Source organism: Ambystoma mexicanum, chromosome 9, assembly GCF_040938575.1.
Source record: "Ambystoma mexicanum isolate Mex_15411 chromosome 9, UKY_AmexF1_1, whole genome shotgun sequence".
NCBI lineage: Eukaryota > Metazoa > Chordata > Amphibia > Caudata > Ambystomatidae > Ambystoma > Ambystoma mexicanum.
The window spans coordinates 365,119,400-365,144,789 of NC_090931.1; the positions used below are offsets into that span (position 1 = coordinate 365,119,400).

The 25,390-nt window shown below is 45.6% G+C and overlaps 1 protein-coding gene across 5 annotated transcripts in view; it reads right to left on the minus strand.

The window, feature by feature from the left end:
* Positions 1-25,390, minus strand: part of LOC138488071 (septin-4-like) — a 470,714-nt gene that overhangs the window by 134,369 nt on the left and 310,955 nt on the right. For all 5 annotated transcript variants that reach the window (XM_069614798.1, XM_069614799.1, XM_069614797.1 and 2 more), the window contains 2 exons: positions 11,946-12,032; positions 4,050-4,173 (listed from right to left, as the gene is read on the minus strand). In XM_069614798.1, coding sequence (XP_069470899.1) covers positions 4,050-4,173; positions 11,946-12,032 — 211 coding nt within the window. The remainder of the gene's footprint in view (positions 1-4,049; positions 4,174-11,945; positions 12,033-25,390) is intronic.

The following is a 25,390-nucleotide window of genomic DNA, read 5'->3' on the forward strand; positions in this document are numbered from 1 at the left end:
GTCAACATGAAAGTAAAAGGTATAACGTTAAATGTTAAGAACAAGGCTACAATAAATGTTGACAGTTTAAAAGAATTGGTACAGTCCTTTGTACAAAAAGATGCGTGTAGCCACCCCTCAGTCTATTGTCGTTACACATCCGGGTATAGTGCACAATAAAAAACTGTGGAATATTAGCACTGTCACTCTGCAAAAGAGGCTCAGGGTTGTGTTTGATAAAAGAACGTTGGTACCAGGCGGATCGACTCATCCCTATGGCTATTAAATATTTAAATGTTAATCTTTACCAGCCCCCCTCACTATTCCACAGCACACCTGCCATCTCACTATCTCTAAATCATCTACGCCGCATATGTGACATGTACTTACACCTGTTTGTCTGAGCTTTGGGTAATTGAATCTGCATGTCTATTTTTATGCATTAAATGTTTTTCTTGCTGTATTAAGCTGTTCATGCATAACTTTTTTTTCTATAAAGAAATAATTCTCCAAATCATAAAATGGTCTGGCTCTTTATTTTGTGGTCCTATTCATTAGGTACAATAACACACATCACTTGCTGATTTTAAAATGTATTTCATTCCTATGTATAATGTCAACTTGTGGCTGGATCAATAACTTTTAGAGAAACAGTTTTTAATCGAACGGTGTAAGTTAAGAACTCTTTCCATGTTTCAAAAAGTTTTATTTTTTATTTTCACAGGTTATTTTACAAGCTCTCAATACCCCTTTGTCATATTATATTTTCAACGGTTTCAGGCCAGGCATGTTTGCCCATGACAGCTCAACATAAAGACACTGTAAGTTTTTATAAACAACAGATTTGTATTCACATTTTAAATGACCATTTGTATTCAAAATATATTTACATTAAAACACTAAAGCAATCGACCCTGTTAAAAATTTCATAATACACGTGAATACCGTACAAACACATTGAATGCTGCTGCTTCGCTAAGCAAACACGTTAAACTCCATTAGGCGCTCTTTATATATACTTTTATCCACGCCCAGTTAGGAACTGTTTTTTCAATGATGTTTCTAACACCAATCGGACACATGCCTCTAAAGTGCTTCATTTTCAAAAGAGGGTAATTTGCCAATTCTATAGCCCATAATGTTGTATATACGCATCGTTCAGTTCCTGCACCGATCCTTATCTGTGTCAGCGGTTGCGTCAAGCGCAACATATCTAATACACGTTTAGGACTCAACACGAAACATATTTTACATAGAAAATTCTCCATGCAAGATATTTCCAAACATTTGCGAACACCCTGCTGGGAAACATTAATTTCTTCTCCATAGCATCATCTGTAAAAGTTGTGTTTTAAACACGCCCGAGTCATTATGGTCGTAATCCCCTCGGTGGCATGAAAATCAGCGCAAAGAGGAGCCGTCGTGTCCATATTGGTCTCTATTAACATAATACATTCCTTACACAGACTGTTACCTACTAGGCTTTCAATTCGTTTTGATCAACAAGCACAATGAATAATAGCATTGTCTTTCAGGCTATCGGTCTCCATCAGCGAAAGACAGGCCTTAGACAGGCTACTTTCAACATAGCCCAGGTTTTCAAGTTGGTTTGAACAGCAAGCACAATAAATATGAATAGTTTCTGCTGCATTCTGGTCGCCTCACCCCCGCACACATGATCCTGTTTTTCATCAAGGCCCCAGGTGTGAGGGGGGAGGGAATCAGTCTCTGTCATCAATGCCGCATCCACCTACAGAACTATATCTTCACAGTCCCTGTCTTCACAGTTTGCATCAGCCACAAATGGCTGTTTCACAAATGCATCATCATTGTCCCGAAACTCTTTGGGTTCATATTCGGCCATCAAATCCTGAGCATCTTCCATCCCATCATGCACCATAAAATCCATGGGGCTTCCTGGGGTTGTTCTCCCCCTATCGTAACTGTAAATGTTCATAATAGCCATTTCCTGAATAGCTCCTGTAAAGCTCAAGAAGTGCTGTTTTCCAGCTCACTGCAAACAGCTATATATCCTGGTTGCAGAGCCCCTTTTACCCCCCGATGCCATCACGGCCCTTTCAATCAAATTTGATATCAAAATGATATAAACATTATTAAGGTTGCATGAAATGCATGCCCACTTGATTTAAAAATAATGTAAAGTTTACATAAACATTATTCAAAGTCTTATCAAATGTCCACCAACTTTATATAAAAATAATATGAATATATAAAGTTTATATAAAGTTATTAAAGTACTTATCAAATGTATGCCAGCTGTATATACAAATATAAAGTACATATATACATTATTCAAAAACTTATCAAATGTACTCCAACTTTATATAAAATCTGCTTTAAAACGATGATGTCATCCAATCTGCATAACTTTATATTACATCTTTATAAAACTTTTATAAAATCGTGACATTAGACACTGCCCAGCTTTACATTACATCTATATGAAAACTGTTATCATTATACGCCCACTTTAAATCAAATCTATATAAAACAGTAATAAAATAATGACGTCACCCACTCTGCCTAGCTTTATATTACATCTATATAAAATGTATTATAAAATCATGGCATCGGCACTATATTTAAAAACCAAACCCACTCCTGCATCAACAACGCGTCACCACAACAAAACCCTAACACTCACAGTATATCTCTTCAACACTTCGCCCTCCAATAGGACGCAGTGCACCCGAGCGCTCCCAGCAGCCATTTTTATATAAACTTTATATTCACTTTATATCAAATCATTTCAACAACATATCAAACTACAAAAACAATCTATATGAAGAAATATACATTTTATATAAAATAGATATTGTCTTTGATATCAACTTTATATTAAATGTATATTAAATTCGATATCAAACATCATATAAAACCGAAGGCGGGACTAAGGCCGGAAGCTGTGGAGGTTCCCACCTGTCAAAAATGTAACATTGCAATAGCGTAGGTATTGCAATAGGTAGGCATAGCGGACCTATCTTGTCCGCTATGCCTACCTGAATGCACCATCACCCAGTCATGTACCTTAAAGCATGCCAATGACAAGTATCACACCCTTAATACAACCTCCCTCCATCAGAGACCCTATTCCATGTCTTACATGAACCCTCATCCGCACCATGCACCTTTATTGCTCCCTTAATGTAACGCATCCTTGTGATGCTCACTAAGCCCCCTTCATGTAGCCTCGCTATGCCATACACACCTGACCCATTACTAATTAAGTTCTTATCGTTTACCTACATTTCTTCGCTACCTCCATTTATGCACCTTCACTCCTCATTTTATGCAGGCTCAGCCGCTTTGTCCCTACAACCACAACTTTCCTCATCATTTGCACTCAAGCACGTCTTCTTTATTTACCCTCATACCCTACATACACTTCACTTATTCACCTTGTCTGCCATCTCTCCTCCATGTATGAACCTTCACCTTTACACCAATAGACCATCTAAAACACATTCACCTGTTAATATTGCCTTCTCCACATTCTTAAATGCACCATATGACATACATTATCAACTTTCCATTCATACATCCACATGCTTCGATTCATATACCCTCAAAGCATTCCCTTGTGCACTAACATTCCTCCATCTATTACCACAGAACCCCCTAATACATCCAAACCTGGTCCACAAACCTTATAGCTCATCTCCAAGCAATTCACCTACTCAGCCCACATGATTTCTTTCCAACTGCCCTCACATTGTAGTCTTCCATTCTTCCCTCTCCTCATGTACCTTACTTTTTTCCTAATGTACTATTATTCTTCTTCCTATGTAAACCTACTATCTTCCCATTCATATATTCTGATTCTCTAAACTAATCCAGATTTGCTCCTATTCCCTCTAATCATATACTCTAATTCTCTCTAATCTTGCACTCTAGTTTTTTCTCCTTGTGAACCATCTCAGTCCATGTGCACAATCACTTTCTCCTCATAATCTCTGAGGAGTCTTGCACACCTTCTTTCTTTTGTTGCACCCTCTAGCTCCCCATTCCTTCTCCCTTCCAACGAATAATAAGTTCAGGAAGTCACGTACCATTCAGTGTTGTTAAGTGCATCCCCAAAGCCGGGTGTATCCACGACAGTCAAGCGCAGCCTCACTCCCTTCTCCTCGATGTCCACTGTGTGCTTGACGATCTCCACTGTCTGTGTAATGCGCTCTGCAGGTGGGAGAGAAGAAAAAAGAGGTAATCTCTGTGCTGCACGGAGAAGGTCCCTGGTGCATGAGTAAACTTCCCTGCACCAACATTGACTTCCGATCGTTCATCTTCCTTCTGCCCCTTTCATCAAGGCCATTGTGTTGGGCACATGTTTCCCCCACCCTGCAATATGTCTACGTATATCAGTGTCTACTAAGACTTCAGGTGACATCATTAACACTAACAATAAAATATACAAAGGAAAGTATCTGCCTGCAGATTGCTACCAAGTGGATACCCCAGGAAAGCTGCTGCTTGTCACAGGAAACACACACTTAGGAAATGGCTTGATAGAGCTGCCTCAGCTGTGGAACATGTCCAAGAGTCTCCAACGATCACCTCTCCAGAGTGGGTTCTTTAAGTATGTCAAAGAGACCAAACGGCTAAATGACCCATGTTAACCCTTCGGAGGCAAAAATCCTACATCAGAGTATTGTTGGGCCCCGGGATGAAAGGTTAAGGCTTTGGTCGCTGCAAGGACTCTGAAGGGTAACTGCTGTTGCTTGCCATACTCACACTTTGAAATTAAACAGGATATCAGGTAGAGATTGGACAAGGCTCCTCCACTGGAGGAAAATATGTACCTGTTATTCCATCCCCCACGGTATAGACCTTTCATTAGAGGTTTTCAGTTGACACAGTTGACTGGCCGCAAGCTTCATTGTATGGTGTAAATGGGTTCAAATTTCTCTCAACCCCTCAAAGTCACCATGATCAGGTCATTGACATTAATCGTGATATCACAGATGTTGAGAAAGGTACTACCTAACCTTTGCGTGATCTTGGCTTCCATTGGTTGGAGCAATAGAAGCTACATAGAATTGTTGCCATAGTTTATGGATGGGGTGCTAAGAAATGATTCCATGGAAAATCCCAGTGATTCAGAAGCTACAGGTAGCAATTTTCTCTAATGGTTTTAGACATAGGTTTGTTGCTTGCAAAACCCACAGCATAATTGATTTATTTATGGGTTTATTTCGTTTTTTTTCTTCTCAGTCACTGCTGCCCTTCCCCTTGTGGCTTTCTTTAAAATGGACTTGGTGTAGGATGTTGACTGAATGTACTCAGGATTTTTGAAATCTAGTATTCTATCTGCTTGGTGTGAAAAAGGCACTGAAACTCTTGAACTTCTTTCTCATGCCTTACTATGGTATTTTTATTTTTTTCAGAAGGGAATGTTCTCATATTTGTTTTTCTTAGTCACACCGAGTGGGACGGGTATGCCCAGACATGGGTCCGTGCCTGCTGGGCCTAGAGACTCAAGCTACTCCTCACTGATGATGCCCACGGAGGCTGAAACATGTGTGGGGAGGTTTCTGGTTTCATGAACTGCCCTTTAGGGGTGGGACCAAGCCAGATTTTGCATATGGTCCTTCCCCTTTTGTAGTGTCTTGGTAGATGATGAACAATGGTCTGGAGTGTTGCCCAGAGCAATACCAGAGGTTAAGATTAATTCTAAACCTTCCAACCATCACCTCTTTTGTTTTGCTCATTTTGTCTATGCCTCTAAACTCGACAAGATTATTTTCCTGTGCATTCTCAATTGCACTGTCTTCAAATGTTGAACAAAAAGCATGTCAACTGCTACATATAAATGAAATGATTGTGCGATGAGACACCCTGTTGAGACGAAGTGTACACCAGTTTCAGGTAACCCATGGGTAGGACGGGGACCAGCAAAGGGTACTTCATTAAAAAATAACTCTTGCCCTTTCTTCAATCAAATAATGAATAGCCAAAAAATCTGGCGAACAGATTTGGGAGTAAGGGAAACAGGGTGGGAAAAGGGAGATGATAGGTAAGGGAAAAACAATACAGAAATAACTTTGGATTGGCACAGTCTTGTGTCTTGGGATCCATGTTACCCCATGACATAATCCTTAAGCCTACGGGGTGCTGCTCTATTCCTAGCGCTGTGGCATCTTTCAACCTCAAATGGATGGTTACTAGTCCCTAAACTCCAGACCCCTCCAACTCAATCTGGCACCCCACTCTCCCTGTTTTGCTGAACACTGGGAAATCTGCTGTTGCCCTCCACATACCTGACCACCCTATCCTTATTGCAATGCCGTCCATCATCTAAAACATAGTAATGGGTACCTACCCACTCTATCTTACGAGGATGAAAGTACACTGACTACCCTTTGTGATCCCGGAAAGGCTTTTGTAGGCGTACTCAGTCCACGGATGTATGTCTTTTTCCCTAAAACCCCTCCTCCTAATGTCATGTGCCTGCTTGCACTGTAATTGGTAACTACGTACTCTGTTGGAAATGTATTCAGTGAGATCTCATCACACCCCACTAACCAGGCACTTGTGGATCCACCCATCATCCTATGCCTACTCCCAACCACCAATCTACCACCAATCTACTTTCTTATTCCGCTGAGACTCTGACCTTGACTTTGTTGGTTTCTAGGTTTGAGGCCCCGTTGGTGTTTATAATTTTTCACACACTGGCTACTTAGTTCAGTACTCTGGCCAATTGCTGGTGCCTCTGGTAGCAAAGTGTTCTTTGCTTGCCACAGTCTTTCATGGATCCTCTACAAATTGGTCATTGATGTGCTCATCCTCAATCTGGTAAAACTGCTAATGGCCGTCCGTTCTCTACTCTGACACAAAACTGTCTACACTCTCTCTGGGGCTTATGCTTGCAGGAAAAAAACATATATCATTCCCAAACTATATTGGCAAACGGGTCCTACTGTTCTTCCATCCTTTTCATGGCCATATTTTACATGGATACTTCTGGCAATTCTTCGCCTCCCCCACTGCCCCGGTTTGGCACAGACTTTGGTAGGTGCTTGGTGATGCATATCACCTCCTTGCTAGGACAATTTCTTTTATTATTATAATGTTTTATTGTTTAAAGCGCAGACCTAGCTCCCAAGCACCGGAGCGTTGTACCGAGTGTGGGAAGTCAGCATTTGGGCTGGCATCTTTTAACAGTAGCGCAGCACTGTGAGGCCTGTACACCGTTATGTGTGTCCATTGGAATTAGTACTTGGTCAGGTGTTGTTGAAAGAGCCATGTTTTGAGAGCTTTGCGAAATTGGAGGATTTTGGGGGCATTCCGAGCTGACACCGGGATCGAGTTCCAGTGGGTGGGTGCATGACAAGAGAAGGATTGTTTGCAGGCATTCTCTTTGCGGACGAGTAGTGATTCAAGCAGGTTGTTCGATTTGCTGCACGAAGAGAATGTGCTACCAGATATCTGGAGTTTAGCTGCCAGGTACGGTGGTGTGCTGATCGTGACTGCTTTGTAGATGATACAGGCAGTCTTGAAAAATATCCTGACTTGGAGTGGACGCAAATGAGGTTTGTGTAGGATGGGGGTAATTTGGTCAAATTTCCGTGCTCCCATAATAAGCCGTGCTGCATCATGGTGGCCTGCTTTTAGGGGAGCCAAGTAAGCAGATGGGAGCCCTGTCAGGAGAGCATTTCCCCCAACGATGTTGGAGATGCAACAATGCATCAGGATGGCATGCTTAAGTTCATCTGAAAACTTGTCACCCCCGAGGCCAAGATGTCGTACTTAAACAGGTACTTTCACTTATCCAATCAAGTTGTTGGTTCTCCCCGACTCTCCAGGAAGTTTGCCAACCATGTTCCGGCTTGCTTTGTCACAAAAGTTTGATCTAGTAGTGGAATGGGGCTAGTTGTCCTACATAAAGTGTTCACACATGACTGGTGAGCCCCAGGACATTCTCCTCAGGAGTGCATGGGGTATGTTGATTGGCTTCTTTCTCTTCCCCACCCCACTTGGCGTTGGTGTCTATAATAAGCTGCACCTGTCTCTACTCCGCCTAGAGTGCTCTCAGAGAATAGTCTGGTATGGCGACCCTCTCTTTCTTTCTCCTCTTGGGGAATTTTGCTGGAACTGGCTGTGCATGCGGTGCACACAGCCCAACATGTCCCTATGACAATGCGGCTACACTCCCATGAGCCTGGGGCTTGTACACACTCTTCCTCGTTCGGGGCTTGTGAGCTACCGATAAGGGGCCAGTCTGGGCAGGTGATACTGCTCACCAGTCGCTGTTATCAGCAGCCCCAGAGCTCAAGCTGCAAGCGGCAGCCACGTCAAAATTACATACCTCTCAACTGCTTGTGTCCTCAAGGCGGGTGAAAAACAATTATCTTTTTGGGGCGGGTGATAGCCCTTTGAAATGTATGGGTGGGTTGAAATTGACGGGTGAGTGGACTGATTCCACAGTGAGTGACACTCACCAAAAGCATTTGAGTTGAGGGTGCTTAGATTAAGTAAAATCTCAAATCCATGGTGTGTTGCTGTCACGTATTCAATCCCGGCTGGCACTTCCTTTCGTTTTCATTTTGGTGACCATGCAAACACCAGGTTCAGGCAAGCAAACCAACTTTATTTGGCCATAATAACATGCCCCATGCCAGTGACACCACAGTTCAGGTCTTTCCTCCTCCACCATCTGCCTCGATCTTCATCGCCCAGTGGAACAGGTGTTTAAAAAAAGTAGTGGAACGATGTTCCCTTTGCCCTGCCCCATTTCTGCCCAGCCTTGTGCTCCGGCAGCTGTGAAGAATGGATGTGGCCTAATCCCCCACATCTGGTAGCTCAACAAGTCAGTTGGTACATACAACGGCATGCTGACAAGGGTCTTCACATGACCAGAGGTCAAAGTGTAAACAAAAAGTAGTGGAACAATGTTCCCTCTGCGTCATCCCCTTTTCTGCTCCCTCCACTCCCCCATACTTACCGTCACTCCCACCCTCCAGCTCAATTCAAAACCCCTACCCGGGTCCTTCCTTTCCCCCACTCTACCCCACAACCATGTGTTTTACAACAGTTCTAGCAAGGCTGAAGCATACATTGTGAAAGAATATGTATTTAAATGACAACCATTCATGTGTCATTGTCCCCCTCAGCATTCAGCTTTATGCAGCCTCCCCCTCCAATCACCCACCAATCACACCTCTTAAGCGACATGCTCAGGACTATAGCTGCTGACACATCCCTTCCATATCCTGCAAACGCTGCTGTGACTACTGCAATTCACAGGTCGCTGCCGAGCTGGGCTTATTGACTGCTTGGGAATTGGCTTCTAAGCAGTCTATTGAAATAAACACAACAAAACCAGCAACGGTGAGATAGTGCAATGGCATGTGACACTGGATTGTTACTGGCAGGGCTTTGGGTTTGCATCCCCGGCACGGGTAAAGTAAATAAAAACACAAAGGTAGCCTTTCCTACCCTTCTGGATGGTACTCCAGCTCACATAAAGTAAGGGAACGATGAAGGATTTCCATGAGAAGTGACCTTCTTACCCAAGTTCCCTCCCACCCCGACCTCTGCATTGTTGTATCCTCACCCCAGATGGTCGGGGTAAGGACCCGCACTCACGCCTGCATCTACACACGCACACCGGACACACATGCAAGGACGACGCGGGACGCGTTGTTACCTGGTCCGCGTCCCGGCGGGAACTGCCGCACGGGCGCCGTTTATTGCTCTGCGCACTGATCAAGAGGTTCTTCATCTTTTTGCTTCTCCCCACAGAACAGGAATCTCTCATAGTCCGTATTCGACTGAGGTATGAAATGGTTTTCCAAGGCCGTCTTGACCGTAGCATATGTGACTACCTGTAGATTACACGCCTCAAAAATGCGAATGACATCCAGCCCTGCCGAATACAGCAAAGTTGCCCTCTTCGCGGCATCATCGGTGATACCGGTCGCTGCAAAGTACATTTCAAGTCTTTTAATCCAGAGCAACCATCTTGGCCCCAGTTTGGATGGGGGTCCCGACACGTCAAACTCCTGCATCGGTAACAGAGACCCTTGTTGTGGCCCCGTTGTGCCACGTGCAGTCTCCGCTTCCCCATCGCTGTCTGCCATTGCTGCAGGTCGCACAGGCACCTCTAGGTGTCACAGAGGCCGCAAACCTGATATCTGGGGCTCCAACGCCGTGTCTTGGCCACTCCTTTTTTTTTTTTGTGTCACAGTTGAGGGTCGTCCCCAGGTGGGTGGGAACAACCAGGGTTCCAAAAATTTGCCGTGAGGCAGAAGTGCAACAACGCACGAGCACCTGTGCAGGCCGCTACTGTTGCTCAATCGTGGCGTTCACACCGGGTCCGTGTCATGCCACGATACGCAGCACCGCTGATCCGACGTTCGGTGCGTGTCGGGGCGAGCGTAATCGTGGCGCTCCTCCTCCTCGCCAGTTGTTGTATCCTCACCCCAGATGGTCGGGGTAAGGACCCGCACTCACGCCTGCATCCACACACGCACACCGGAAACACATGCAAGGACGACGCGGGACGCGTTGTTTCCTGGTCCGCGTCCTGGCGGGAACTGCCGTACGGGCGCCGTTTATTGCTCTGCGCATGCGCGACCCGGGAACGTAGCTGCACACTACGGGGACGTCACATGCATCTGCCCTCCTTATTCCAGAAAGCTCCCAAATCAGCCAAAGAATGTTGCCATGGGTAGGCCAGAGACTGGCACAGCAGTCTTCATTATTACAGAGCCCTTGCTTTATTGGGCTGTAAGAGTGTCTTGCTCCATCTGGGATTAGCTCTAGAATAGTCTGAATCCAGTTGATAATGTTAACAGATGTTGATAATGTTTACAGATGGTGATAATGTTTACACATGGTATGGAAAGAGATCATTGGGGCTTGTGTGCATAACTCAGCAAAGAGAACTTTGTCAAGAAGATGTATGTGCTAGGCTTTCATCTATTATTCTATGTCATAAACCCACCTGAACTGTTAAACCAACAAACAAAGACAAAGAAAAATCTTTAGTTCAGTCAAGTTCGTATCTGAAAATTCTCCTGGCAGCCAGGTCATGGCGTACTCCCATTGCTGCAAAGTGGTGTGTCCGTGCAGATAGCTCACACGCCTCTAACATGGGACAAGACTAGGGGCCTCATTACACAGAAGGCGGTAATGGTTAACGGCCCCCGTTAATGGTAACGGTGACCGTTAACCATTACCGCCTTACTACGAGGTCCCTTAGCGGGTTGGTGCTTTAACGCCTGCTTTTTGCAGGCGTTAAAAACCAACCCGCTAAGGGACCTCGGAGCTAATTACGGCACCGCAAAATTGCGGTGCCGTAATTAGCGCCTTCCCCATTCCCATAGAGCCCTAGGGGGCAGAAATGGGAATGGGGAAGGGCAATGGCGGAAGGGGGATTTACCGCCCCACCAACCTTGGAATGGGGCGGTAAATCCCCTTTCCGCCAAGGCGGTGCCGGTAATTTACCGCCATGGTCCAGGGTGCTAATAGCACCCTGGATCACCGCCTTCCGTGTAATGAGGCCCTAGGTCTGTATCCCATCTTTCCATGTCCTTCCAAGTCTACCCTTAATCCACGTGTACCTTTAATAGTCTAGTTTTCTAATTGCACCCTAGAATTGTGCTGTATTACTGTATCCCCTTGTTGTACAGTGCACTGTTGCTTCAGATAAATCCATGCAATACTAAAACCAGCGAATACATACAACCAGTCTGCACTTTGCGAGTTCCTAGTGCTTGTAGGACAGACTTAGGCCATGGAATTTCATTTTATTCACTATAAATCTTTGACTGCAAGACCAAGTCCCAGAACACAAATAATAAAACAGGGCTGGTAGAACATCCCCCAACTGGCATGGGGCAACAGAACCCTGGCCTACCCACTGTGCTACAAGGCCATACCAATGCTAACAGTAAACGTACTGAAATACTTGCTCCTGCGAAGGGTGCTTATATGACACGTACCTTCTGCATTCAGGAATTGCCGGTCTTGGTACAGGTCAGTGAGGAAGAGGCTGTTCACCAGTGTGGATTTTCCCAAACCAGACTCTCCTGCAGGAGCACATGGGGAAGAAAAAATATAATCAGCTCGAAATACAACAAGGTCGCATATAAAAACAATTAAGAATTGTGAAGTAATGGGGTTCTCAGGCTCAAGCACCACGCCGGAGCCAGCAGGTAAGTTTCACAGGTACGTTTATTCCAAGTATGTTGCTTGGTACAGAGACATTGGAACTTCCCATCCAGCCAGTTTCCCAATCTCAACTGACGCATTTAGAACTCTCATAGCCACTCACACACCAACACTCCACTGTAACATAGGTACATTCCACAGACCCTGCTGTCCATGACATCACGACCCATAACTCACATTAGAACACCTTTCCCTCCGTACTACCCAAACAAAGGCAACCCAACAACAAAACAAGCTCCTCACAAAATCCAACGTGTGGCCAGCACGCAGATAAAATAAGAAACCACTGCACCACCGATCCTGATGGATACACGGGCCAATACTCAAACCACCCTCATGGTAAATAAGATGCACACCAACACCCATCTAACCCCATGAAGATGGACACACAAGGAACGGAATCCAAACCGCACAACCTACAGGGAATATCACTATGCAGAACTCTCTACCAAGCACTCATATTTTGTTTACTTTGCTGCATTACTATTAGGAACTACAGTTCCCAGGCACCCTTGCCGCCTACTTCCAGATACGTCAGGCGCTTTCAGCGCCGGCGCTTTCAGGGGCAAGCCGGTCTGCTCCGGTCCTCGCCGTCTGCGGCATCCAGGGCGGAAACCGCTGCCCGTTTCTTCTCATAAATCGTAGTTACATCTTCACAGGCAATCATGGGGATGCTCCCCATTGACAAGCTCACATCAGACCTGTGTAAGTATGCGCGCATTAAATTGGTTAAAAAAGCGGTGGACTCCGTCTTTGACCGTACCAGTCAGGACACTAGGGAACAACTTGCCATCAAAAGGCCTGCTAAGAAGGAAAAACTGATCGCTCCCCCCCGGAACAGCCACAAGCCTCACCCCTCAACTAAGCCAGAGCTAAAAATGTGCCTGCTAAACACACGCTCTCTTAATAAACATGCACAATGTGTTCATGACAGGATTGTCGATGAACAAATAGACATCTTCTGCATAACTGAAACTTGGCTTAAGGACCCTATCGGCCCCACCTGCGACATCGCAGTACCGGAAGGCTACTCCATCTTCTACTCAAATAGAGAAGAAGGACAGGGGGGGTGGTATTGCAGTCATTGCAAGAGACTCCATCCACATGTTCCCCAACAGCATAGCATGCACAGGCTGTGAAATACTGCACCTCAAACATACCCCCACGGCTAACAGTAGCCTAAACTTGATCATACTCTACAGGGCTCCCACGTCCACTCCAAACTTCAATGACGAAATAACTCACCAACTTAACATGCTCAAAGGACCCAACACAGCCACATTAGTCACGGGAGATTTCAATCGCTGGTATGGCGATTCTAAAGACAAAGAAGCTGGTAAACTACAAAGATCCCTAAACAACATTGATTTTGAAATCAATAACCAAGAGCCCACAATGGACAACGGCCATCTTCTTGACTGGGTCATCTCTAACAATCTCGAAACTCGAGAGTTTAAGACGGAAGCGTGCATATGGTCAGACCATCACAGCATATCCTTTCACATCACTCTGCCCCTTCCCAAACCTAAAACCCCCAACCGCCCCACCCTCTCGACATATCATAACTACAAAAACATCAACAGGAACCATCTCATACAATGCCTGGCTGAGGTGGATAAAAACCAAGCTGAGAATGACACCTGTGAAACTATGCTAGCAAATTTACTCAGTCATCTCGAAAAACTTACGGACCAGGTAGCTCCCCTCCAAACCAAGTCATCTAGATCCATCCAAAAAAAACAACAATGGTTCTCCAAAGAACTAGCAGAACAAAAAAGGGACACACGAAACAGAGAAAATGCTTGGCTAAAAGATCCCTCATCAGCCAATAAAGCCCTCTGGAAGGAAAGCGAAATAAAATATAAACACATGATAACAGAGGCCAAGAAAAACTTTTATAATGAACAGATTTCTACAGCCGCTAACTCCACCAGCAAACTGTTCAATATTCTTAAATCTTTAGAAAAACCTAAAGCCATCACCCCTCCTTTCCTACCCTCACAAGAAGAATGCGATATTACTCAGATCGCCTTCTTCAACAAAATTGCTAAAGCCAGGGACACTATCTTAAACTCATTGACCAACAAACAAACGACAGTCACCTTGCCAGTCGAGACCATAACACCAGGTATTGAAACTTTTAAGTTCACAGAGATCAACAGCAGTGAAATGATCAAGGTACTGGCATCAATGAAACCCACGACATGCGCAGAGAACATCATCCCGCCCAAGATAATATTGGACAACACAGACACATTTGCCCCCACCTTGACAAAGATCATTAATGCCTCTTTTAGAGATCAGAAAGTTCCCAATGCCATCAAAAAGGTTACAGTAACCCCCCTGGTAAAAAAAGCCAATCTTGACCAACGGGACCCGAACAACCTTAGACCCATAACAAACTGCAACTTCATCCTCAAAATCATGGATAAGATTGCCACTATGCAACTCCAGACACATGTGGAGGAATCAAACTCCCTCCAGCCACAACAGTCCGGTTTCCGCCCTGCCCACAGTACCGAGACAGCCATGTTAGATCTTCAGACCAAAATGCTCAGTATTATTGACAAGGGTAAGACGGGTCTTCTCATCCTACTTGACCTCAGTGCCGCATTCAACCTCCTCGACCACAACTTACTCCAGAATGCTTTAAAAAAGTCCACCAACTGCTCTGATGAAGCCATCAGCTGGATAATGTCCTTTTTTAAAAACAGAATATCCAGGGTGTACTGGGGGGACAAGTTCTCATTGGAAAAATAAATCCTTTGTGGAGTCCCCCAAAGGGCTAGCATGTCACCACTGCTGTTTAACCTCTACTTGAGGTACCTATGCCTTCTTCTCGACCATATCAACACCTATTTCACTAACTACGCTGATGATACGCAGCTTGTATTTGAACTAAGTGGCAATTATCAGAAAGACAGCATGCAACTCACCATGATATATAACTACGTGGAGCAATGGATGGACTCCAATTTGATGTGCCTTAATGGGAAAAATATGGAGCTCATGATCTTTGGCTCATCCTCCCCTCGAGCTAAGCTATCCCCATCCTACACATCCTTTCAGATCAAAGATACATCCATGCAAGTTTTAGGCAAGGTTAAAACCCTCGGTATGCTACTGGAAGCATCCTTGGGGGCGGATGCCCAAGCACAATACATTAAGAAAAACTGTGCCTACCACCTCCGATTAATAAAAGCCATCAGACCCTTTATATCAGAGGACAACTGCGCGACAATGGCAAGAGCCACCATCTTGTCGCGCCTCGACTATGTCAACGCCCTAGTCCTGGGTGCCTCCAAGCAGTGCCTACAAAGTTACCAAGTTGTACAGAACAACGCCGTAAGAATTGTCAAGCTTAAATCTAGAACAGAGCATATCAGCAACTCCAGAAAGGAGCTTCACTGGCTGAAAATTGAAGATAGGGTGCACTTTAAGTCCTTAACCATTGTTCATAGATGCATTCACGGAAAGGCACCAACGTACCTAAAAACGAGGATCAAATCATACGTTCCCAATAGAACACTGAGATCATCCCAACTCGGCAAAATTGCAATGGCCCCACACAAACTCAAAAGCGGCCTAGGCAGAGCCTTCCCGACTCTTGCAGCTAGTCTCTGGAACAACCTTCCGGATCACCTAAGACTGGAACCCAACTATAACCGCTTTCGCAAAATGGTAAAAACCCACATTTTCAAATGAACTGCCACCTTTTCAACCCCCAGTCAGAGTAATTTTTGTGTTCGTCCCGTCCTATCTGTGCTACCACTTGTCTGTTCTGTCTTCGTGTTCCTGTTTCTGCGCCCCGAGGCTCGCGAGCTACCGGCGCAATATAAATATTAAAATAAATAAATAAATAACAATCCAGGACCGACAAACAACCTTCGATGACTAAAAATAAAAAAACATACACATCCACCTGTCCCGAGCTGCCCCTCAAGACCTCAGGCCTGCTACACCCAAGCATACCACCACCCATAATGAGCAACTTAACTAACATGCCCACCAGTGCACTAGCACCTTCCACCCTGGGATGCCCGCTTGAGCCTCAGGCCTGCCATGCCAGAGCACAACATGCTCAACCGTGAGCAACACATAGCACAAGCTACTCATCAGCCCAACCTTAAACCTCATCAACAGAAAAGTGAAAACTTCCCCAACAAAAACCAAACTCCCTAACACCAACAGCACAGCAACTGGTCACCCTACTTCCCAAACAGTCCTTGGAAGAAAATGACTGGTAATACGCAAGAACTCTCTACCAGCAGCTATGCCCCTACACTGCAGCACTCTGCTAACACCAGACTACCCACACTACACGCCAATAAACGTGCTCCAAAAAAAACCACTACACACCACTAACACCTTGACTGCAATCAAGACCAACACAACATCTTGATTGTAACCAATCCCACCAAACCTCTACTTGACTGTATCAACAGTCACACCAACCATGGAACCCATCTGGCATTCCATAGCCATGCTTACTGTTATCTACAGAAGATAACTACTCTCCTAATACACCATGACCGTGACCCATAGACACCAGCTACAAGGCACCCGGTACTCAGCAGCTGCCACTACTGTAATCAACAGTTTTAACACTGCGCACCTCACGTGCCCCGCCTATACCAACAGTCGCCACACACCACAGGACCCGTCCGGTATTCTGTGACAGGCTAGACCAATATGTGGTTAAACCATCCTACCACAATTACTTGACTGTACCCAACAGCCACCACACTACAGAACCCACCCGGCAATCTGTAGACGCCCCAACTGTAACCAAAAGTTCTAACAAATGCACCACTGCCACAACCCAAACCTCCGCCAACCTGACTGCGCAAATAGCCACACCGAAGTACGGAACCCCCCCGGCATTCCGTCAAGTTCAACACTGTATCCAAAAAATTAAGGATACATACTAATTAAAAGCATACACTCTGAACTACCCCGACTGTAACCAACAGCCACCAGACCTAGTCTAAGGACTAGACTAAAACAGATGTAACACATAAAGATTTTGGTACTGCTAAACAGAAACTCACACTTCAATTTACATTAAGTTGTGGTGGACTTGTTTGCGGGTTTACAGAGAAAGTTCATTTGAACCCCACACCCACATGTCCAAATGTACCCCACCCCGAATGGACCACCCGCCACCCACATGTCCTTGGATCCCCCTAGGTGGAAAAACAGGTTAGCCACAATGAAACAAGCAAACCCCCAAAATGCATCAAGCAAACCCCAAGTCCATGAACCTCCCCTAAAAAGGAAAAAGAAAACGTTAATGCACCATATCGTTGGAAGAAAAACAGCCTAATGGGGCACCCAGGAGCCACAACATCAACACACACACATGTAACAGGCTCGGAACAACATGTGCCCATGGCCACCACCAAATACTACCCTCTAACTCAGAGGACACTACACATAAACAACAAAAATCACAGAATTCTTGGCAGATGACAAATCACTGACTAATTTGCATTTCCACCTTAGTGGACATAACTGGGCCACTACACCCCCACTGTGGCAGTACAAGGTGAGGGCTGTCCCAAAGGTGAGGGCAGTACCATTTCCACTGAAACTTGCCCCCACATCACAACCCATTTCCACCACACCATCTTTTTGCTTCCTAACGGTTGTGTTCCACCAAAACTCGGGACGAGACCTTGCCCATCCTGTCTTTTGTTGTTGCCAGACACTCTAGCAGCAATGCACACCGTCAAAAATTGACAACGCATTCTCTGAGACGCACAAGTACCCATGAGCCGACAGCTTTATCCTTTGCGTGGCAACGGAGTTCTACTTTCCTCCATCGCGTTCCTGATGGCCATGGAAACCTTGTGCTGTCCTGGCTGTTCCTCATGATGCAGTGATGTCACGCGATGTGTCAGGAACGATCTCCATGCTACTTCCGAACACCAACGTCATCACTGCTCTGCCAGCTGTGGGCCAGCAAAGATCTCGGCTCATCCTGTAATCCGGACGGGAGTCCAACACTCCTGGACACCCCACACAGTTGTCCCTTATCAGAGCGCCTCCGGGTGATGGCCGAGGGACACAAAATTAAACGCTCCTGCTCTCCCTCACCAGCACCGCCCGGCTGCAGCTCCCTCCTCACATGGGCTGCTCCTCTCTACAGTCGTCCTCACCAATTTGAGGAAAGTCTCTTCTCCAGCACCACCGGGCCTGCTGGTATATGAGGGAGATTATTTTCTCCAGCACCACACTACCCAGCTTACTACAGTACCGTACCAATTCTTCCTGAGTTTAGGAGAGGCTGGCACCCCTTGGATGGAATGTTACTCTTGGGGGGAAGTGTCCTGAATTCTTTCCGGACCCTCCACAGCAGCTACAGCATCCTCATCACCAGTGAAGTAATGGGGTTCTCAGGCTCAAGCACCATGCCAGAGCCAGCAGGTAAGTTTCATAGGTAAGTTTATTCTAAGTATGTTACTTGGTACAGAGACACTGGCACATCCCATCCAGCCAGCTTCCCAATCTCAACTGACACATTTAGAACTTTCATAGCCACTCCCGCACCAACACTCCACTCTGACATACAGAGGCGTTGCTAGGGGGGGGCGAAGGGGGGTATAGCCACTAGTCTTTGGTTGTAGCCCCGGATAGAATCTCAGGAGCTAGAACCAAAAGGCTAGCTAGCCCCCAGTCCCGACAGTTCTGACATCAGCGTAGCCCCGGGTCTTTTCCAGACCTAGTAACACCCCTGCTTTCATAGGTACATTCCACTCACCCTGCTGTCCATGACATCATGACCCATAACTCACATTACAACAAATAGCACCAGAGTCAGCAGGAAAAGCTTGAAGGGGGGTTAGGTAGGGACATGGGAGGAAGTAACTTGAAAAGATGAGACTAAAGGACAGCTGTGACCTATGTGGGTAGTAAGATCACTGATACCAATAGGTGGGGTAGTAGCAGAGATGTACCAATAAAGGACTGGGACGGGTGGAGGAGGCATCATGCGGCCTGGCCTGGCTTTTCTCAGCAATCGGAAGTCACATCTTGTTGGTCGGGGGAGCACTACCGCAACTAAGAGAGTGTGTAGTTAGGACATAGTTATGTTATGCAGGTTTCTTTTTTAGCTCTCATGAGGCCACTTGAAAACATTGAGGAGAAAGATGATGGACATCAATGCAAACCAGGGTGACCACGAGCAACGTCTCATCAAATGGTTGAAGTGGGCAGCTGGGGGCACCATTGCCATGGCTGCGGGTAGTGGTAGGATCCCCACTACAAATAACCAGGTTGGTCATTAAGTGTATTTCCGAGTGTTATTCAGGCAGGGCAGTTGGAGAATCACCATCTAAACAGAGGAGAAGTGGCCTAGGAGCGCCAGATGGACTGCTCACTTTAGGGGCAGAGCAGGCAAGGATGTTTTGCTTATTGCCCTTTGGCTTATGTAAAGACAAAGACAAGCTTCAAAATGATGGAATGGAAAGCTACTAGGATTTTCCAGTGATTAAGACGAGTTAGATAAAGCAGTTAAATCCATTCATTTTAGTAGTCTCTTCCTGGTGCATCACTGTATACTGGAATGGATATGATATGATAAATCATTTATAAATTTATAATGCGCCTGCACACACGTGTTTCTAGGCACGACAAGACAAGGAAGGGAGGACAGAAGGAAGACAAAACAACAATCTTACTAGACCTTGTGTCATTCAGATCATTCAAGTGCAGGCGGGGGGAAGGGGGTGAAGTGCCAGGGGCAAGGGGGCAGGGGAGAGTGCAAGAAACTAGTAAGTACAGCCGGGAGGTAGCTCATAAGTGCAGAGAATCAGGGGACTATAGGGTTGCAGATACAGTCCCATACATAGTTCAGAGGCCCATAGGTGGCAGTGCAAGGGCAACCGGTCGTGCAAGAGTGTGGTCCCGTGAGTTCAGTGGATGTTCAGGTAACCAGAATGCGCAGCCACAGGGACAACTGGAAGGGAGAGGGAGAGAGAAAGCAGAAGTGAAAAGGAAGGTCTTGAGTTGCTTCCGGAACCTTCAGTGGCCCTGCTCAAGTTTGAGAGAGGCTGGGAGACTTCCAGAGGGAGGCCCCAGCCAAGGACAAAGATCTACCCCCACTCTCTGCCTGGAGAAGTGTCTGACCCTCAGAGAGTTGGAGGTGGATGAGCGGAGGGGTCAAGAAAATTGGATGTAGTGTGGTCCCCAGCCCCAGAGATCCTTGTGGACGTTACAGAGGGTGCTGAACTTGATCCTCGCAGTCACAGGGAGCCAGGGGAGAGATTTCAGCACTGGAGAGATACGATGCCTGGGCCTGAGGCGTGGGTGTGGGGTTTGGGATGTGGGCAGCAGTGATATCAATGGGCATGGATTGGGTTTCTGGTAGCAATACAACAATTAGTGACGGGTGTGAGTGATGGGGGCATAGAAGTTAATAACAACAGTGAGTAGCAAAGATATCTTAGAAAGCTTAGAAATGATCTTTGCAAAGAATACGTCCTGCAGGCACTAAGGACATCACTAGGGTGGCTTTGATCAGTAGTGGAGGCATCACTCAGAATTATTGGAGGGTGCTGTAGGATCCTTGGAGAGAATGATTCCTGCAAGCATTAAGGACATTAATAGTGGGGTACTTTGAGCAGCAATGTTGGCATCACTTAGAACAACAGGAGTGTGCTGTAAGATCTTTGGAGAGAGTGATTCCTGCAGGCATTAATGACATCACTACTGTGGCTTTGATCAGCAGAAGAGGCATCTCTCAGATTGACTTAAGTATGCTCTGGGATTTTCACAGAAAATTAGTCATGCACGCTTTATGGGAATAACTACACTTTACTCTGGTCAAACCGCGTTAAAAAAAAAAACATTTTACAAAGCTTTCTGAGCCACAATGCTGTGACATTGTTTCATCTGCTGTTTCCAAACGTAACACGAATGGAGATGATGATAGCTTATTATCTGATTTCAACTCCAGTCATGAATCCATTGTTGACACATCTGGGCCTTCTGTGCATAAATGTGTTAAAAAAAAATCTGTAATTCCTGATATTCACTGGACTTAAGCGTTGATAAATGTTCTATTCGAAAACTATATATATCTTGGGAATTAAAGCATTCGGAGGACACCTTAATTCGACTGCAGGAGGTGCTGAAACCTCATCCTTCTGCAATGAACTAATCAAAATCGAAATTTCATTAAACCCAAATGAGCTCAGCATTGACCAAATCGTGTGCACTGTTTCAGGCAATAAAGTACTGCCATAATCCTACTTTGCCACCTAGAGATCACATCTTGTTTAAAGCTCCATTGGTCCCTCAGTGTACACAGATATCCCCAGTGGCCCCTTTGAGTATAAAGCGAACTGTATTGTTCCCTCTGTGCATGATATCTGTACTAGTCCCTCTATGTACAACGTTATCACCACGGGTCCCTCTGTGTATAACGCTATCTCAACATGTCCTTCTGTGTAGGAAGATATCCACAGTGGCCTCTATCAGTACTGCTCACTCTGTGCATGATTACTCTTACTGACCCATCTGTATATAAAGCTAGCTCTGTTGTTCCCTCGGTATATAAATATATCTGTAGTGGCCCCTTGGAGTATAACGTTAGCTTAGCTGTTCCCTCTGTAAATACGGATATCCGTAGTGGCCCTTTGGAGTATAAAGCTAGCTCTTCTGTTTTCTCTGTATATAAAGATATCCGTAGTGGCCTCTCTGAGTATAAAGCTAGCTCCACTATTTCCTCTGATGGAGCTTTCCTGGATTGAAAAAAGGTCTATTGAAGAAAGAGTCAAGAAGTCTAAAAATCGTTTCAAATTCTTTGCGTACAGAGGATGGGCCGAACAAGGGACCTGAAATGGATCCAGGCTGATTCCTAGATACAAAGGTGAGTAAAGTGGGCCCCACTCCACTTCCTGATTCTGAGATATGCCAGCCTTGTTTTTTCAAATAGTCAAGGCCCCTCGTGGAAAATCAGCCAATATGATTTTGGGGGCAGGAAGATTACCGTTTTTAGTTCTAGATGGTTTTAATGGCGTTCTTCCTTCAACCTCACCTACAACCTGTGATGCACTAAACCTGTACAATCGACATGTATCAGCAATGATGGAAATCAGAGGGGCGGCATTTAAGGAGATTCAAATCCAGAGCCCACCAGGAGAGCATTGACAGGAGCGCTGTCCCAGTGATGATCCACACAGAGAGTTTGGTATGCAGTTCTCTGATTCTCAGTCTGGCCTGAGTGCATGGGACCAGGACCATTAGAAACCTCTGAAACCACTAGACTGAGGTCCTGAACTCTAATAGGCTTTCGCTGACTCGATGGTTTTATACCCCTTGCTTGGAGGAAGAGTGAAAGCAACGACTACATTCACCATGGAGACAGGGCCTCATGGCTAGAACTGCAGCATACGGCAGCAAAGGATATTCCATTCCATGATGATCAGCGGATTTGAGACGGGTATGCTTGGAACAGGCCGGTTGCATGAAGATACCTGATTCTCTATTTCGTTGCAATATCAGCAGTTTCCTGATGCACTATTCAGTGGTTGCATTTCACAAATAGATGGAAAAGGCAAGATCTCTACCCAAGAGGACTTTAATAATGCTGTTTAGATAGCTCAGATAGTTAGGCTCTTGGCTCAGACATTTGTGTTTAGGCTTCTTTATCAGGTGTGAGTCCCGGTAAGGCCAACTCAGCCCTTTTTCATTTTGAGGTTGATATTTATTTTATATTAATGTGTTTAGAACTTTTCACATGCCATAACATCAAACAGAATATAACATCATAATTTCATACATAAAATTATAAAATGTATAATTAAAAGAATTTTAAAAGATTTAAAATAACTAAATAAATCTATTTCACATCAAATATGTTCATAATAATGACTTTTTACAATATCAGTCGAGTTTAGACCAATCAGTAACCTGCGCTTTTTCATCCCTTTCCAAAAACCTTTGCCTGCAATTAGATGTTTCGTGAATTTAAACAATATATCCATATTTCACTGCTTCCTATTGGTTCATAATTATGCACACATTTCCCCAAATAAAACATGTCGATAGTACCCAGTGCCCTACATTCTGTCATAACATGCTTTGCTCTCTCTATAATATGTGCAATTTTGGAGATGCTGTAGAATCCTTTTTTCTCTAGGAAGCTTAAGCTGGGGTCCACAAATTACTAAAACTGGGAGATGATTGATTTGCAGCAACAGGACAAATCCCCGAAATACAGGCGGTGGGCACAATGCGCTACCATTACAATGTCCTGGTGCATTCTTAAAGTAGCCAGATGTTTGTAGTTTATATTCCAGTCCCAGCTTGCAACTTTCTTTTCAAAGGCCAATTTAGGCTAGTAGTAATCTTTTTCCCATTCAGGATGTCATCCAATCATATACAATATCTCATCACTTACCTCTTTAAAGCTATGATACCCTTTGACTATATCTTGTTTCATAGCAGTTCCCATCGGACTCAGTAAAGGGCATTTAGAATTGGTCATGGCCTTTAAGTTCAGTGTCCCCTGCCTCTTAAGGGCAAGTCCACGCAAAGAAAACAGCCCAAGTTCAAGACAAGGGCCTCATCACGAGTTGGGCTGTATTCCCGGCTGTAATACAGCCGACTGTAATAGCCCTAACCACGACCAGTCCGGTGGTATTACCACCAGATCACGAGTTGGGCCTTAACGGTAAATCCCCATTCCTGATTGGGTCCATTGGATCCAATGGAGTATTTTCGGCCCTAATTATGCGGGCTAATACAGCCGGCTGTAATACAGCCGAAAACAGGGATTTTCACATCCAGAAAAAAGCTGGAGGTAAAACAGTCGATTTAGCGCCCAACTCGTGATAGGGCCAGCCCTTAAATGCAGCTGTAATACCGTTACCACCGCATTCAAGGGCTACAGCCAAACTCGTGATGAGGCAACCCAGGATTTTACACCAGAATCTTCCCTCCAGAACATTAAGCCAGTATACATCCATCATTGCCAGCGCCTCAATACCATATATTAGTGCAAGACAGAAACTCTACTTATAGAGCAGCATAATGTCTTCCAAGCTATATCCTGCCGTTTGTCTAGCAAATGAGTCAATAATTGAGTTGAGCTGCACAGCTTTTCTGCTTATAGCAGTAATCAATCATTTCCTCGTAACCTTTAGCAGCACCAATCTCAATCTCAATGAAAAAATAATTATTTACATACCCAATTTGGCCCACATCAATGATTAAATTAGGCATACCTTGGGCTTACTTGCGAATTGCATAACTTTGGCGGAGTTTGCTGATGAGTGTGCCTGCAGACTTTGGACTTTGGACCCTGAGTCTTTCTACTGAGTCTTTTTACAGTTGGAACTTCCTGTGCCTGCTTAAAAACCCATTTCACCCGTGGAGCGGCCGCAGAGTGTGCTGCGGAGTGTGCTGCGGAGTGTGCTGCTGAGTGCGCTGCTGAGTGTGCTGCTGAGTGTGCTTGAAGACTTTGGCAGACCTTGACAGGACTGCGCGGGGCACCGCAGGGGCAGAGTTTCTGCCCCAACCCGTCCGCTTTTGCCGAAATCCACGATCAATTTGGCACCAGCAGATCCGCTCCAAGATGGAGGCTCATCTACCCGACTGTAACTCTCCAGAATCAGGACTTGAGGTAATTTCTTGAGCGGCATAAGAAGTGCATCCATTGCAACATCCCGCTGCAGCCAAAAGCTCCCTTTCCACCCTCTCCATTTCCCGAAATACCGTCCTACTTTCCTCTCCCTCCCTTCTCACCCCTCCCTTCCACTCCTTCCATGTTCACCCTTCCCACTCCCGTACCCGCTCTGCACACCCCGTCCCTACCTTCTACTCCCCTTTGTGCTGTTTCAGCTGGCTGCGGGTCCGCGTGACCAGAGGAGGAGGGGGACGCGCCTCCCTGTCGCGCTCTTCGCGTACGGAGGGAGGCTGCCGTGCGTGGACCACCCGCGAAGAAGCGGGGTGAAAAACCAGCAGCCGCCAAACGGGCTTCAAAGCCTCCTGCGTTCAAACATGCCCCTGCAACCTACAGACCCAGCGAGAACGCTGGCGAGGACGCTGGTCCCCTCAACGGTGTGTGGGGAGGCTGTTTACCCTGACTCCTCCCCATGCACTCCACACTGTTTGAGTGACCAAGCTGGCCACTCCCCAAGCCTGTCTGAGCCGTCCGGCTACATTGCAACAGAAAATCAGCGGCCCCCCACCATCGCTCGAGAAGAGA